We start from the raw sequence: 17,607 nt of genomic DNA on the forward strand, positions 1-17,607 counted from the left end.
TTTTTTGGGGAAATGGCTATCAGGACGAGCAAACAATCACGAATATAGGGAAAGACTAGGGAGGGAGGAAAGCTTTGTGATGGGGAAGGGATGGAAACTACGTATTTCTTCCAAAGAAGTGACTCAAGCTTAAATTCAAAGTCCCAAGCATGATTTTATGGCAGAAATTTCTTGTTGTCCCTCAATATATCTTCATCTCTTTTCCAGAGAACCCATAAATTCTGGGGAACACAGGACTTTTGAAGTGAAGGCTAAATTTCCCAGCCTTTCCTTAAAGGAACGTAGGGCTATGTGACTGAGTTTAGGGTCAGGTGGCTGCTTCTAGGAACCTACCTTAAAGAGAGCTGATGCCAGCCCTTTGCTCCTTATTCCTCACCCTTTCCTCCTTCCTGCTGGCTGGAAGAACTTTCTGGTTGGAATGTGGACAGAGCTCCAGCTGCCATGTGGTGAGCTAGGAATGGACACCAGACACAGTGGGACTGCCAAGAAGAGCCTGGGTGCCTGACATGGTGGCCTTATCCTACCAGCCCCAATTGCCAATTTCTGAACTTTATGAACATGAGACATAAATAAACTTTTGTTTTTACCAAACCACTGTTATATTGTGAATTTGCTACTTTCAGTCAGATGAGCTTTGCATGATCCATCCCTTTTGCCACCCACTGCTGCCCCAGGACTCCTTGTTCCCTTTGAAGGGAACCATTCTCTTTTTGATGAGTCCTTGGGGGCTGTGTAGGCAATAGTTGCCCTTCATCTCTTCCCTTCTTCAAGGCCTCCCCAGGTCATGAATGTGGTTATTAACTACTCAGACCCGGATTCTGTCGGGTTCAGCCACCTAACTTCCTGTTTAGTCTACCATCAGCACCTTCCCTGGCCTCCTCCATCTGGGCAAGGCAATAATAAACACAAAGAAGGCCTGTGGGTCCTGCATGGCTTAGAGCAGTAGTTTTCAACCCTGGCTCACATTAAATGCGGAGCTCTTGAAATATACCACTGCCCAGCCCCATCCCCGACAAATTAAATCAGAACGGAGGGGAGGAGGGTGAACATTCTTCCTTTTTTTTTTTTTAAATCCTCTACAGGTGTTTCTAATGTACAGCCAGTTTTAAGACCACCGTCTTAAAGGGTAGCCTTTCTTAAGTTCTTATCATCCCTGCAAAACCCATAGGGTCAACTACATTCAATATGTTTCTGAAATTGACTCACAATGGTACAGGACTGGTAGGTTTACCTGATCACCTGCCTCATGCAACTTCCCCAAATACACCCTGTTTCCTACTGCTGGGTCATGGGAATTGTTAGGTGTTCCCAAAATGAAGTTTTAAGATCTCACTATACTGTCCATTTTCTTCTTTACTTGCTCTGTGAGGAAATTTCACTCTCCCCAAGATTAATTCCAAAGTTGTTTTCACCAGAGAGCCTTTTCTGACATCTCTCTGCTCTGCCTCCATGGAGTCCTCAACCCCATTGATGTTGCTCCTCAAAGCACTCTGACCACACCTCCACCATAACACATTTCACTTCTTTCCAACCCCAACCTCTCACCCCAAGACTGTGTCCCTCCTACCCTACCTCAGCCATCTCTGCCCAAGGCTGTGTCCTGCCCCCACCAAAAGACTATGTCCCTCTCACCTTACCTCAGTTCCCCTCTCCCCAAGACTGTGATCATCCCACCTCACTTCAGTCATCCCCCTAGAAGACTGTCAGCTTCTTAAAGGGAGGGGGAGGTATACCTCAACCAGAGCCCTGCTTGCACAATGGTTAGGTGCTCAGCTGCTAACGAAACAGTCTGTGGTTCAAATCTACCAGAGCCTCCATGGAAGAAAAGACCTGGAGATCTGATCCCATAAAGATTTCAGCCTAGGAAACCCTAGGGGACAGTTCTACTCTGTCGAAATTAACTCAGCAACACCTAACAATAACAACGTACCTTGATCATCTTTGTACACCCACACTTACTTAGCAGTTGTTCAACAAAGGTTTAAGGAACAAATAAAGATTTCATCTGTCTAGTTACAGGCTGCAGTGACCTTATGAAATAGGATGATAATGGGGGCACCAAATTACATATTTCTCTTGGAAAGTTTCTTGGACATGTTGTGAGGACACCTGGTTCTCCTTCAGGCTGGGCCATTCACTGCGTGGCCTCAGGTACTTGAGAAAGAAGACCATTCCTGTTTCTCCGAGTCCTAGCAGAGGGAATACACAGACACATCTTTATGAAACATTTTTGTGTGTTCCGTCTTCACCTGATGCCTCCTGAGGATTAACTCCTCATGCTCTTTTCACTAAGATGAAACCTTCCTTGGTCCAGGGCCTCTGATCTCTATGTCCTTGTACTCACCTTGGCCTCATCCTTCCCTTTTGGAAGGCAATGTGATCTAGGGTGTGAAATACAGAATTTTGGGGTCAGAGGTTTCTGTATTGAAATCCCAGTTCTGTCACTTACTGGAATGATGATCTTGGTAACTTGATCTGATGTCTCTGGGCTTGAGTTTCTCTGTAAATCTCATTGAATTGTTGTGAAAATAAATTGCTAATTAATGCTGGTGTCCATGTCACACAGCAAAATTTTGGGCCTGTTTTGGCTGGTTTCAGGACCTGGAGTCAGATGGTCTTGATTCGAATCTTACCCATCAGTCATTTACCAAATGACTCCTCTAAATCTCAGTTTCTTCATCTGTGACATGTTATTGGGTGCCGTTGAGTCGATTCTGACTCATAACAAACCCATGTGACAGAGTACAAGTGCCCCATAGAGTTTTTGGCTGTAATCTTTATGGAAGCAGATCACCAGGTCTTTCTCCCACAGAGTGAATAGGTGGGTTGGAAAAGCCAACATTTCCGTTAGCGGTCAAGTGCTTAACCATGCTCCACCAGGGCTCCTTATCTGTGACATAGGGATAATAACAATACCCAGCTCATAGAATTACGTGGATCAAATAAAATAATGCACAAACTGGATTTGGGACAGAGGAAATGTTATCTTTACTATTTATTATCATGAGATGTGTATTTGTGATTTGCACTGAGGGCTAGAATAATTGCTGGAAAATTCCAATTGTTTCTCTTTCCATTTATGCTTGTTTGCATGCTTTATCTCTCCAAGAGATTTTAAGTTCCTTGTTGTAAGAAGTTTACTTTCTTCCTAATACCCAGCACAATGGTTTATGCATAATTTATGATCTCCAGATGTTATTAAATTTTTTTTTTTTTATAATGGGTGGAATGATGTTAACCAGAGTGCTGAAGATGGAAGAGATACATTTGTATGAAAGATGAAGAAAAGGAACCTTAGCGTAAGTGAAGGTTTGGGGATGGCCAGCCTAGGGGATGGTTGGTTTGCCTGGTTCAAACGAAGCCTACAGGAGATATCTATAGCTGAAGAAGAACATCATTAGGGAGGGTGGGGCTGACCTGCAATTCCACAAGTGGATCCATATTCTGATTTAGAAAGGATTTTATAGATTAAATTGTGTCCCCCAGCATATGTTGAAATCCTAACCCCTATGAATGTAACCCTGTTTGGAAATGGCATTTTCTTTTTGATGTTGAGGCCACGTAAACGTAGGGTGGATCCTAAACCTAATCACTCCAGAGTTACAAAAAAGAGCAGACTGGACACAGAAGCATGCACAGGTACTATGTGAAGATCATTTACAAGCCAAGGGCTGCCAAGGAACCAAGGAATGCTCAGGAAGGAGCCCTGGTGGTGTATTAGTTAAGCGCTTGGCTACTAACTGAAAAGTCAGTGGTTCAAACCCACCCAGTGGCTCCCAGGGAAAAGAGATCTGGAAATCTACTCCCATACAGATTACAGCCTAGGAAACCCTATGAAGCAGGTCTGCTCTGTCCTGTAAAGTTGCTATGAGTCAGAATCAACGTGATGGCATACAACAACAACCAACAAGGAGGAATCGACAATACCAAGACCCTGATTTGAACTTTTAGCTTTCATAACTGTTAGAAAATAAATTTCTGCTCTTTAGAGCCACCCACTTGTTGAATCCGTGATACAGCGGCCCTAGGAAACGAAGACAAAGGACATTAGACATGTTTTAATCCAAGCCAGTGAATCCATCCCCTCAGCTTCTGCCAAACAGCTGTGGGATCATGAACCGCCCACTGGCCTTGACATCAAACAGTCCTGGATTTGTCTCTGAGTCACTTTGCTGCTGGTTACGGGCAATGGCCACAGCCCTCAGAGCCTTGGTTGCTCTGTTTCTAAGGTGGATGTTACGCTGATTCCTTAGATTTGCTGAGGCTTACTGAACAATGTTTGTGGAAGTGCCATAACCTTGGACACAGAACTTTCATTAGGTTGAGGTTCTGCTTGAACACATTCTTTGCAAGATAGCCCCTTCTGTTCCCAGGTTTTTCTAACACAAGGCAAGTGGGAGTTTCATTAAATGCAAAAAAAAAAAAAGGGACATCACAGTAGATTCTGGGGAACTGCACAGCCTGGTTCAGATGACTCTTCCTGCCAAGGAGGCAAGGAATTGGAAATTGACACTGTACAGCAGTCCTGCAATTACAGCATGTATGTATAAATATTCTCTCTGTATAATATTTTCTATGTGCCAAAATTAGTTGAAGCACAACCTACTACATTATTTTATAATATTTACCTCAAGATGCAGGTACTATTAGTCTCGTTTCACAGATGAGGGAAATGGATAAAGGTAAGTAGCTTGTTCAATAGCATGTATCTTATAAATGGTATTAGGTGGCTAAGGCCATGACCAGCTTATACTTGTGATAGTGGGGAAGAAAAGAAAGCTTCCCTTGTCTGATTGCTATTACGATTGTTTGTGTGACTTTAAATGCCTTTTGAAACAAAGTATGGTAAGAATGGACAAAATCATAATGACAGTGTTGCCTCATCCTCCCCCATGGTCTTTGCTTGCAACAATTTGTATATCCATTCCTAAAACATTGCTAACTCAGAGGCCCATGCCCCTCGTTGTCTGGAATGCCCTCTACAGTCTCATCCATTCCTTATACCTTGTCAACACGCCAAGCATTATGAGGATGGTGCGGGACCAGCTAGTGTTTCATTCTGTTATGTATGAGGTTGACATGAGTCAGAGTGGACTTAATGGCAACCTACAACGACACCCTTTCTCATCTCCTTCATGAAGACTTCCTGTAATGAATTCCTTCCCTCCCTCATGCTGGCGATCATCAATCATACCCTAGCCTTCTTCATTTTAGGGCTATGAGCCCCAGTTAGTTGTATTTATTCTGTTTTTATTGCTCACATATACCCTTGGGTTGTGGGCTTCTAGAGGGCAAAACTGTTATTTTACTGAATTCTCGGAGTGGGAAGGGCACTTGGCTGTGAGTTGGGAAACTTGGGTTCCTTCTGGAGCTGTGTTTGAGCTGAGTGGACTGGAGCAATACAGTGGAGTTCTCAGGACCTCGCTGTCCTTCTCTGTCAAATTGGTGAGTTGGCTTAAGAATAATCAGATGAAACAGATTGGTTCCTTCCATTCCTCCTCACTTACAGAGCTCTGCACAAGTGAGCCCTGGATAATCCTATAGACTGTAATGGTTGCCAAGGGTTTCAATTTCTTCCAGAAAGTCCAGGTATTGTTTGGTGATGGTAATTTAAAAAATGCATTGTCATAGTTCAAGCTACCATAATTGTGTTCCTACAAGTCTTCTTTACAATGCAGCAAGACGTGCCATTATTTTAAATTTACCATCTGCTCTGTCAAAATGTTAGTCACACCTCAAGGCCACTTCTCCAAGTGCCCATTCTTCCCTGGAAACACCTCTTCTCTCCATGCATGCATCCACTGTTCCCCAGCATGGTTTACTCTTGCCTATGGTAATTTTTGCTGGTCATATATGAAGCATCTGTTGTCTTCCAACTGAGCTTCTTAAAGATAGGAACTTTGGTCTTTTAACTCCCCAGTTCTTTTGAGCTCATCAGCACTCAGTAGTATGTTCATCGATGAATGATCAATGTATGACTCACTATTCAACTTGCAGATGCTCCAGGTTCTCCACCACCCCCAACTCCCTTTCCATTTGTACCTGTCTTCTTATTGCACCAGTAATGTTCACCAGAGGGGGATAGATTTTGGACAGAAGACAATAAATGAGAGGAATTGAAAAAGCTGGTTGGTGGGGGGCAGAAGGGGATGCTATTCACTTAGGTAAGGCCTGAGAGTTGTAGACTGCTGTGCAGACTCTGACAAGGCCTTCTGCGCTAGCACTCAAAAATCAAAAGTGGGCTAGATGACAGCAGTGTGGAATCCTGGAACAGAAATGGATATTAGCAGAAAAGCTGGTGAAATTCAAATAAAGTCTGTACATTTTAAGTATTTTTTAGATTCAACTGAGAAAATGGTATTTTTCTAGGCATGTCTTAGCAAGTACAATATGGTTCTTTTTCTGGGCTTAGTTTGTTTTTGATTATTTGGGCCAGTCAGGAATATTTTTAAAACGTAAGATCTGGATATATTCCTATTTCCTGAAACATCATTCCCTGAAGTTTCCATAAGATTGTTTTTAAGACCACCCATTAGTTGTCCACAGTACTGTACTAATGTGAACTTCCACATTTTGACAAACATGCCATGGTGATATGAGATGTTAACATTAGGGGGAGCTGGGTGAAGGGTATACGGGAACTTTACGTATTATCTTTGCAACTGTTCTGTAAACCTAAAATTATTCCAAAATAGAAAGCTTACTTCTTAAAAAGTGGGCCAGAGTGAACACTTTAGTTTGGCTGGCAGTTTCTTGTTGCATGAGCATTCTCACATCTAGTTATAGCCTAACAGTTTGTAGAAGGTTGAAAATCAGAATTGCAGGGAAGTTTGGAGACTGGCATGTCAAAAAATCCATGAAAAGGCAGCAGAAAAGAGAAAAAACAAAACCAACAAAAAATGGACCTGAATGCAGCTGGGAAGCAAATCAGTTTGAGATGTGAAAGCGCAGCAATGGTTTGGGAGGGCAGGTCAATGTCGTGACCACTGGGCTCAACGCTGCAATGTTGGCCCTTGTTTTAGCTCTGAAAAAGGCATTTTGCCTTCATTTCCCCATCTTTAAAATGGCCTCACTCAACTCACAGATAAAAATGGGTAAATAATTCCTTACAAAATTTAAGTTTTCCTCTTCTCCAAAAGTTTGTTATTTTTTGCTCAAAAACAAGAGCTCTTCACCCCATGGGCTAGTTACAATCAAAACCCTCCAGCCAGCAGGTTTGATTCTGTGTGAACATTTTCACTTTGCACTTGGCAAGTTTCTGCTTCCTCTTAGAAGGATGTTCATGCCAACACCAAAGCCATTTGACTTCTAAATATAGTGTAACAGATGTGAATGAGGACCTTATTATTTTCTGTGTTACACAAAGGGTCTTTATTTCACACAGAAAAGCCAGACACCAGCGCAGTTCCGGTTAGGTTCAGCCATCCCTATCAAGGTAAATGGGATCAGTTTTACTCCTTTGCCAAGCACTGAAGCTTTAGTTACCTTACTCCAAGTTTTCCGAACAGAGGCCCACGAACAAGTATCCACGCCTGGACTTTTAGAGACATTTGTGAACTACTTAATACTGAATGTGACATTTCATATCTATGTGCTTTTTCCTATGGAGTGGTTTCATTTATCTTCAAAGGATCCACAACTCAAAAAAACAAAAAAAACACTGCTTTAGTCACGTTTCCTTCCGTACTTAAAAAGCCTAAACTCTAAGATGTTTGTTGTACGTAAGTGTGGACTCAGTAAACTTAACGTCTAGCACTTCAGACAAACCCCCGGATGTTGGCTGGCTGGCTGATTGGTTTTGAACCTACAGCACCCAGCATATATCTAGGGCTGCATCTTAATACACACATGCTTGTAACTAGTGTTTCTCCCCTACTATAACACTGAGTCTCCCTTTCCTGAAGACCCAAGGGTTTTCATTTGAGACATTTATTTGCTGAGTCTTGTCAATTTATTATCTTTTAGGAATACCAAGGCGATTTTTGTTCTCCTTGCCATTCTAAAAACCTACTGCCGTCAAGCTGATTCCAGTTCATGGCAACCCCATGAACGCGAAGTAGAGCAGAAGCGCACTCCACAGGGTTTTCGGTGGCTGTGCCCTTCTGGAAGCTGACTGCCAGGTCTGTGTTCCAAGGAGTCTCTGGGTAGGTTCAAACCACCAAGCTTTCATTTAGTAGTCAAGCGCTTAGTTGTTTGCGCCACTCAGGAATCTCATTGCCCTTCTAGTTCTTCTAAAACTGCCCATGTTTCTTTATAACACAAACTGTGACCAGTGAGAATGAGGGCCTGTAGCTGGTTTGAAGCATGCCTTATTGCGCTTACAACCTTCTGGCTGACAGAGAATTAAGGATCCAGTGCGATTTCAATGTATGATCTTGGGGTGATTTGAATATATGAAGCACATGAATTCTTTTTGTTGCTTTCAAACTCTCCATTAGTGACTTCCAAATGAAAATTTTTAGGCCCTTAGTCATGAGCAAGGTGGTCCATGATTGAAGTCTACAAAAAAAAATTTCACTTGGTCTTAATATGAATGGATCCAATTTTAAGACTAAAAATGATACCCTCTTTCAACTCCTTTGGATAATCTTCCCTTCTTAATTTCTACCACTACCAGAATCTTCTTAACTTTTGGAGAATTTAGTTTCTCCAAGAATTTAACTTCCCTTTGAAAAATTTAACCAAAGTCTAGGTTTAATGTACCTTGTAATATGGTCCTACTCAATAAAAATATAATGTTAAAAGACTATCTAAGAGACCTTGAAGAGTTGCCCAGGCTCAGTTTACCCTTTTTTGAAGTTTTATGATCAAATATAAAAGACTAAGTGCTTGTGGCTCTTATATATATATTTAAAACACATAGTAAGAACATAAGAACATCTCAAATCATTTAGAAGGTAAAAGGGGTTATCAACCAAAATCTTTGGAAATTTCATAAAATTTAAGTATCTGCAAACAATCCAAAAAGAAAAATCCCAACATTTGGCTATGGAGGGCACTGTACATGTGAACCAAATGGCATTATCACATTTTCCTTCAGGTAAACTAATTACTAAACCCCATTAGAAAGAATACAAGAGCAATATTGGAGACATCCCAAAATACCAGGTACTCAATTAGAACATTCCGTGAAGTACTCATTGACCACGGGCTCACTTTTACATTGCACACATATACTTTATATTCCTACAATGCAATGTTGAAACAGCCTCCAAGTTTTGCAAAGTCGATTGATGTCTGTTCTACAAAAATATTATAGTACATAACACTGAATAATTTTAATCTGTACAATTTTTCCTCCTATAATAGGTGACACAAGTCAGTTTGTACAAGTTAGGAAAGAAAAAAAGATTCTGGTTGTTTACATCTGGATTAATAGTCCACAGAGTCAACCAGAAATGGTGGGGTGGGTATAATTTAAGGACGTATTTTTTTATTAATACAGTGTCACAGTAACTGCAGTTAACAATATTCAGCTTTTCACAAAGCGGTACAAAATAAATCATTTTAGATTTTTGACTGAAAAGATCTAGCTGAGAAGGTTCTGCCAAACAGCCGACCGACTGATCCAAAAGGTTAAGGCTGACTTGACTTAGCAACCTGCCACACAACCGAAAACACTGGCGCAGTTCAGAGCTCTTCAAACGCATAGCTTCAGTGTTACGTGCACATTAATTACATTCCTTCAATTAGTTAATCCTCTAGACGGTTTGCGTTTTGTTTTGCATGCATCCCGTTCCATTTTCATTAAGGGCATCGCTTCCTTGGTCAATCATGTGCTTTGCTTTTCAATTTGTTTTTGTGAATTTTTTTCCGTATGTTTTGTTAGTGAAGCTGTCAATACCTCCAACACTTGGAAAATGGAATACAGATGCGGTTTTACTTACAGAAGAGAATCAGAGCTATATGGACAATGCAGAATGAAATGAAACAAGTGTCAGAAACAGTTTATAAAAATGGCACATTTATTGCTACAGAACGGTCATGTACATGACTTCATCGAATAACTACAGATGAAAACAGGTAATGGCCTAGACCAAGCTGGGTTTATTTTTGTCTTGAAGGAACTCCAGCACACGACCTGTTTGGACACATCTACAAATCAGAAATACACCAAAAACATGAAAAAATCGAGGCACTCAGCCACACATTGAAAACAAGGTGTAACTGTTAATCTTTTTTTTTTGAAATGTTTTCCCTTTTTTTCTTTTTTTAACAATTTTTTTTTTAGTTTTTAATGCTGCAGCTATGTGTACAGTCGCAAAAAATTTCCCCGCTGCGACCTACAACTAAAAAAAAAAATAAAATAAAAAACAAAAAACAAACAAAAAAAGCTACCATACAGTTTCATCTCAATAACACATGGTAAAATAACATCTTTTAAATAGTAAAATAAAGTAACAAACTTTTACTCATAATGATTCCAAAAATCTACAAAGAAGAAATATTCAGAATCTGACAATTTTTTTTTTTGTAATATTCATGGTATAAAAGGATTGCTCCTGCGAAAAATAAGCCAAATATATTTTTTATTTTTAAATTTAGGGTTTTTTTTTTTTTTCTACTAGGGTGTACTACAGTCTATTTTATAGCAAAAAGCACTAGACAAACAAAGCTTTATAACAAAAAGCCAGGCACTGATACATGGTAAATCTCTGCTTTTTTTTTTTTTTTTCCTTATCTTCACTTAATTGCATCACAAGTAACAAGAATGAAAAAGGCCACAGTTCATATATTTTCACCATTACATATGTCTATAATACTTGAAATGAGCATGGCAAAACCAGCACTGCACGAAGATGAGTCCACTTCAAGTCCCATGAGAAAGAGCATGTCTCTAAAGAAAAACAAACAAAACCAAAGCAAAATAAAAAGAGGCCTAAAGGCCTTGGTGCCCCATTGTGTTGGAATTCATCATATTCCATCTTGACTTTTTTGTTTGTTTGCTTCCAGTCAGCCAGCAGACTAAATTTTTGTGCTTGTTTATGCTGAAATGGTTTCATTCCTGACTCAAGTTCACTTTTGGACACAGATCATATTCTGCCTGTTGGATGCAAAGACGGAAATCCTCTTAAGCCAAGTCTTCTTTCGATTTCCTCCCCACTCCCCCCCGCAAACCCCTCATCAAAATAAAGATCACAAATAAAAATAAAAATCAAGAGATAGGAAAAAGTGAAAAACAAGAATCGGAAGACTGAATCAGACCAAGTTGCATCACTGGGTGGACTGACAGTTGTAAAAACATTAGTGTTCCTTGCAGCTACACAGAAGACAAATGGTAAAAAAAAGTCCTAGATGAACAGATCCCTATTCTGCATATTCATAAATTACTTGAATGTGGAGGTGGATCAACTGTTCCAAGTTGCTTTTCAAGTCCAAGTATCTTAAACAGACCCCCAGCTTCTATATCATCATATATAGTGTGGTCTGGACCCATATGACATTTTTGTATAGTACTTTTATCCTATATTTTGCTAAATTGCATTCGAACAGCCAGCGCAGGATACCAAGATCTTACCTGGGTTTGATAATTACAAAACAACGACAAGAAAAAACACATTAAAAAGGCCATATTCCCTTTCATCTGTTTTTAATGGGGATACCACCCAATTAATACGGAGAGGTGCAGATCATGTTTCTCCACCAAGCAAAAAAGTTGTGAGCAGCTTTTGGTGGCCGTTGAAATACTTTTCCACTTATTTCCAAAGGGAATTCAACAATAGAGGTATTACATTACTGAGTAATGAATACATCAAAGCTGGTGAGCAATAAATTGCAGCTTTTACTCTGTTTGAATGAGAACAAAATATAAAGCACCAATTCAAAAAATAATCAAATGACAATTTAATTTTTTGCTTTGTTTACAGATTTGAAAAACTTTAATTCAGCTCTATAAAGCACCTTCATGATAACAGGTATCAAAAGTGCCTTTTCTTAAAATGTACATCAATGCAAGGAGTGTTTTCAGTTCCCTAAAGAGTAAACACCGCACTTTCTTCTGTACACTTATCCTGAATTGATCAGAGTATACCTGCTTCCTATATAATATTGTTTCTAGGGATACCCGCCTTGGTCAACTATACAAAATGAGTGCAGAATGTACCACTAAAAGGAAATCTTTAACAGACTGAGGAAACAACTACACAACGGTTTTCATTACTGAGGGAGGAGCAGAGAGTAAACAGCGCTGTCTTCCAGGCCCTTCTCTGAGCCCCTTTGTTCATACATTTCACAGCAATAGCCCCCGAACAACTTTTCATGAAGTGTGATTTCTGCTCTTCTCCTAATGTTTTCAATCCACCTCCACATTTTAGGAACTTATCAACAAATCAAAGTATTTTAGTTTTATCGCTACTGAACGTATTTACAGTTTTCAACACACGCACAACTAATCAAAATGTTTATGGGTTTGTAAAAGATGACCACGTGGTAACTATCTTATTTGTTCTTACATTTTCAGCAATGAACATAAAATTCAGGTTCTTGTAGCTCACTATTTAAATGAGACTTTCTTTTTTTAACCACACAGTTTAAAAAAACAAAAGCTGATACAATGTATTAAAACACATAATAACAAGAGTCTACATGTAAAAATATAACTTTTACATACACAATTTCAAAATAATGATACGTTTGTTTGCCATTTGTTGCATAAAATTTACAAATGTATTTCATTACTATATAACTGGCAAAACAGGAGAACAGATGGAACATTTAGACCATTTCGATGGATTTATGGCATTTTACTCAGTGCTGATAGGTGGAAAAACTACTTGAACAGGGATTTTTTTTTTCCTTAATACATGCCAAGATTGTGTGGCTGTAAAAATAGAAACGAGTTAGAGACAAAAGGATGCTGACAAATACTTAACTAGGAGCACTATTTGTTTACTGTACTATACACCAAAGTCAATCATTAGAAAGATTCAAGATGGAAGTTGGTTCAGTTGTGCCCAGACGTCAAAGCTAGCTATCTGATGAGTTGCTGTGCCATAGCTTGATCTATGTTTCTATCAAATACGTTAAGTAGAAACTTCATTCATACTGGCCAGAGAAATACTGCACTAGCCCTCCTCACAAAAGTGCAACTTAACGCTTTAGGACTGCTAAGGCTTGTTATAGTGCTGCATGATGATTGAATATTGGCATTGTTCAAACGAAGGAGGAGGCAGTTAAGTCGTCTACATTTTAGTCAACCCATTTTGAAGGAAAACAAATATCGAGAAAGCAACAAAATCAATCAGCTCTGTCACACTACTTGCAATTTTCTCATTTGATGGTTTTTGAACTTGCTTTTTTTTGTTTTTTCTTTTTTCCAAAAATCTGACCATGTATTCAGAAACACCTCACTGCACACTACTTCGGCTACACATGTAGGTAACACTTTAATCATCTTGTTAAATCACAGCCACTTTGATTATGTTATGTTTCCGATGATATAAACATTGGAAGGCACAGTGGTAACATTGTAGCATTCTAACCTTGTACCTCTGAAAATCCCAGAAGAGGGTCACAAACGCAACATTACAATCAAACTTTTTTTTTTTTTTTTTTTGCCATGTCTTGGTAATGCTGCTTGTAATATCTACACATGATGTGACTTTTTAAGTCCTGTGTTCCCAAAAGACTGGAGAAACAACTTTCTACTTTATTTACGCATGAGAAGCAACATCAGGGTCAGCATTTCTTCCTGCACTACCCCTCTGGAAGCAGAGTTGGCACTACAGGTTATGATAACAAACCAGGAAAAGGGACAGAAATCAGACCAAAACCAAACCAAACAAAAAAAAAACAAAAACAAAAAATTCCGTATTTACAGTAAAATCTTTCTTTTAAAAAAGTTAATCAGTACTATTTTTTTACAGGAGAAAAAAGTCTGAAACAAATGAACAAAAGCTTACCATAGTCACTAAATTTTTAATATATATTTATATATATATTTATATATATATTTGTCATAGGTCTATAAGATCCATCTGTTCTTCCTACCCTAAGGAATGGCTAATGTCATCACTTCGTTGTCATCAGGACGTTTGCTGGTTTTGTTACGAGGGCAGCCGAGCTTCCCCATGTGATATCCAGTAATTATATAAACACTAGCTGACTTGAATACCAACAAAAACGTTCATGTAGTTTTCTTCAGAAGTACACTTTTTCATTATTGCAAGTTTACAATTTTTTAAATTAAATATTTTTTTTCAGACTTACAAATTAATTATATTTTTTTTTTTTCCAAAAGAAGTTTAGGCACAAATGCATTGTTCCACAGTGTGGAGAGATTGCCATTCAGTCTCTGGGCTGGGTCTCAGCCTGCACATGCTGCTTTGCACATTCTGAATGATATGTTAAAGAGAGTCGTCCCTCAAGTTGCACTTTTTCCGTTCTTTCTTTCTGTTTGTCTGTTTTCTGATAACTGGGAATGCTGAAACCTCTTGCGTCTGTGATTCATAACTACTCAGACTTGTCTTATATTACAAAAAAGGAGATCAAGGAGAAGTGTTTATGTGGGTTTAAGATAGTACAGCTGTTAAGGAAGTGGTCTCTTGTTTTAATGAAGCAATGTGGCAACTTGGACCTGAGAAGGGAAAGAGAGAGGAAAACTAATTAATACATTTATAATAGAAGAAGTGGTTTCTTAAGACTCTTTTTCCAAGCAAAAGAAAAGAAATCAGCTAATTTGGTACGATCTGACTTTCACAGCTGAGGCCTCGGTGAGAGTTACCCATGGTTACTTGGGAAATGACTGAAAACAAACTTGCCCTTTTACATCTGTCCCATGTGATTCGATGCATCTCCCATCCCAGGGTGAGGGCCTGCCAAAGACAGCGGGGGTGGCTCCGAGGACACCTTCTCTTCCTCCCTTCTTTTCAGACAAGCGGCTTTAGGATTCAGATTCCTTTCTGTGGAGAAAGAAAGAAGACAGGGCATTCAGTTAACACCACTGCTGCTGGGAGCCGGGCAGTGATGTACTCTTGCGTATGTGTCGGACCCCGTTTCCTTCATTTGTACATTACAGAATGAAGGGAACCATTAGCCTATATTCAGTAGAGTGAGTCAGTCTGTTAGTAACTAATAAAACTGCGCTGTGTGGCTAATTTGCATAGCCATTTTACAGTGTGAAAGAGTTGGCAAAGAAAATCTACTGAGCTCTGATTACCGACAGTACCTATGGATATGTCATAATGCAGTCTTAATTATTAGAGGAAGGAACACTGGCAGTGCAATGGTTAAGTGCTCAGCTACTAACTGAAAGGCTGGTGGCTCGAACCCACTCCACTCTCCTTGGGAGAAAGACCTGGCGATCTACTTCTGTAAAGATTATAGCCTAGAAACTCTATGGGGTTCTACTCTGTCACATGGGGTCACTATGAGTTGAAAATTGACTCGACGGCACAAAACAACAACAATTATTAGAGAATGCTAAAAGTCAATTACAGGAGACAAGAAAGGTGCCCTGTAAATTTAGACATGGTCTGCAATTGCAACAATTATTCTGAGTGATGTTTAAGCATCCACTCTCTGCTCCTGCCCAGGGTTGACAGATCTGCACGCTTCTTGCCCACTGCCCACTCTCTGGGCCCTTTCCCAGGAGGCTGGCGGCCCACACTGACCTCGGACTTGCTGCTCCAGGCTGAGGATGACGGCCACGGCCTGGTGGAGGATCAGGAGCTTGGTCTGGGGCTTGTCACTCTTCAGGTGGAGTTGCACCATGCGGCCAAGTTCCTTGAAAGCCTCGTTGATGTCACGGACCCGCAGGCGCTCGCGGGCGTTGTTGGCCATCCTCCGCTCCTTCTCACGCTCCGCCTTCTGCTCTGGCGTGAGGTCTTCATCATCATTATTGCTGCGAGACAAAAGGGAGGCGAAATTTTCTAATGGTGTGGGGAAAAACAAGACATCTAAAATTATTTTGTTTTTTTCGCAGGTTTTTCCTGGAATTTTTCCACCTCAAGTCATGTTCTTGGCAGAATTTACATCCACTTGAGCTGGGGCTTCCTTTTTAGATTGCTGGGACAGTCCATGCACAAAACATTTTGTTTCCCCCAGACATTAAACCCAAACCAAACAGAAGAGGCCAAGCTAGTTGAACAAGTCAGAACTCAGAGTGTGCCTGTCCTGATGTAGGGAGGCAAGAAGGGGACGCAGCATTTACTGATAGGGTTACGCTCTGCAAAGAGGCCACTGTCAAGTCAGGCTTAACCTACGTGCATAACCACACTTTAGAAAGATTTCAGCGCATAATTTTTTTTTTTTTTTTTAATACTGCGACATATGAAACCTGAGGAAAACAAATAATTGAAAAAAATCTTGGATAAGTTCAAGTAACATCTCTGGGTAACTTCCAAATGGCAACAAGGGCCACTGATTAAGAAGCCCCAATCAATCAAAAATGGAAGCGGTACTCTTGGGTTGCAAGTTCACATGCTGCACCTAAAGATGAGGCATGTAAGCCAAGCATGCTTGAGGGGTAAAGTATGTAGCTTAACAGGAGGAAGAAGAGGGTCCTATCCTCACGATACAAAATCTACGGGAGTGGAGATGGTCAGGCTTTTGCACGGGTTTCACCATTAATTTGCTTTAAAGGTCTAGTCAACTCATTTAAACTATGAGTCTTATTTTTTCCATGTATTGAATAAAAGGTTAGAAAAACATGATCTCCATGGCCTTTAATGTCATGAATGCTTATGATCTCAAAAGCTGAGGAAACCTGAATTGTTGGATGCAAAGTGAAACAATACAAAAACCAAACACCTACTGGTTATAAATGACCACACCCTCATTGTGAGTCAAAGCAAAAACGCTCATCTCAGACTGTGCAAACTGAAATATTATGGTTGAAACTGGTATAGTCTGCAAAGGTACGATCACTCCTGCCCATTTCTGCGTGTCACATTGACAGATTTGCAACTTTTCAATGGAGGGTAAGTAGGGCGAACAGCCATCCAGAAAGTGTATCATATAAGAAACTACCATGGCATCACTGTTTCAAACATTTCAAGGGCTATTTTGCAAAAAAAAAGAGGCACAGGAGACAACTAGTCTTGTCTCAGAAAGGCAGAACAGAATGCAGGACACCAAGTTGAATGCTCTGACCTAATATGAGCCAGATCTTTTAGGGTATTCCAAACCAAACCTGTTGCTGTCAAGTCAATTCTGACTCAGAGCGGCCCTATGGGACAGAAAAGGCCTGCTCCACAGAATTTCCAAGGAGTGCGTGTTGGATCTGAATTACTGACCTTTTGGTTAGCAGCCGTAGCTCTTAACCACTATACTACCAGGGTTTCCTTTAAGGTACTAGAGATACCAAAAATGAAGTAAAGTTCATTGAAAAGTAACATACTTCCCATTATAAGAGACAATATGGAGGTGGCCACTTGTAAGGGTGTTAATCTGAGATTCAAGCATAGGAAAGGACAAGATATAAAGGATTGTGAAGGTTACCCTCTACTTTAAGATTCCATGCAACTGAAATGTTCGAAGAATAAAGATCACTAATCACAATAGTTCAGCGTGGGAGGCCACTTGGGAAGTCATCCAGCCCATTCCATGCACATGTAATGAATGCTGGCTTAAAACGTATGGTTTTAAATCTTTCATTTTGGAGACTAT

At 40.0% G+C, this 17,607-nt stretch overlaps 1 protein-coding gene across 16 annotated transcripts in view; it reads right to left on the bottom strand.

The window, feature by feature from the left end:
* Positions 1-12,811: 12,811 nt before the first annotated feature.
* Positions 12,812-17,607, bottom strand: part of TCF4 (transcription factor 4) — a 389,634-nt gene continuing 384,838 nt past the window's right edge. For all 16 annotated transcript variants that reach the window (XM_049900867.1, XM_049900860.1, XM_049900875.1 and 13 more), the window contains 3 exons: positions 15,612-15,841; positions 14,760-14,900; positions 12,812-14,575 (listed from right to left, as the gene is read on the bottom strand). In XM_049900867.1, coding sequence (XP_049756824.1) covers positions 14,764-14,900; positions 15,612-15,841 — 367 coding nt within the window. In that variant the 3' untranslated portion in view covers positions 12,812-14,575; positions 14,760-14,763. The remainder of the gene's footprint in view (positions 14,576-14,759; positions 14,901-15,611; positions 15,842-17,607) is intronic.

This window comes from Elephas maximus, chromosome 11 (assembly GCF_024166365.1).
Source record: "Elephas maximus indicus isolate mEleMax1 chromosome 11, mEleMax1 primary haplotype, whole genome shotgun sequence".
NCBI lineage: Eukaryota > Metazoa > Chordata > Mammalia > Proboscidea > Elephantidae > Elephas > Elephas maximus.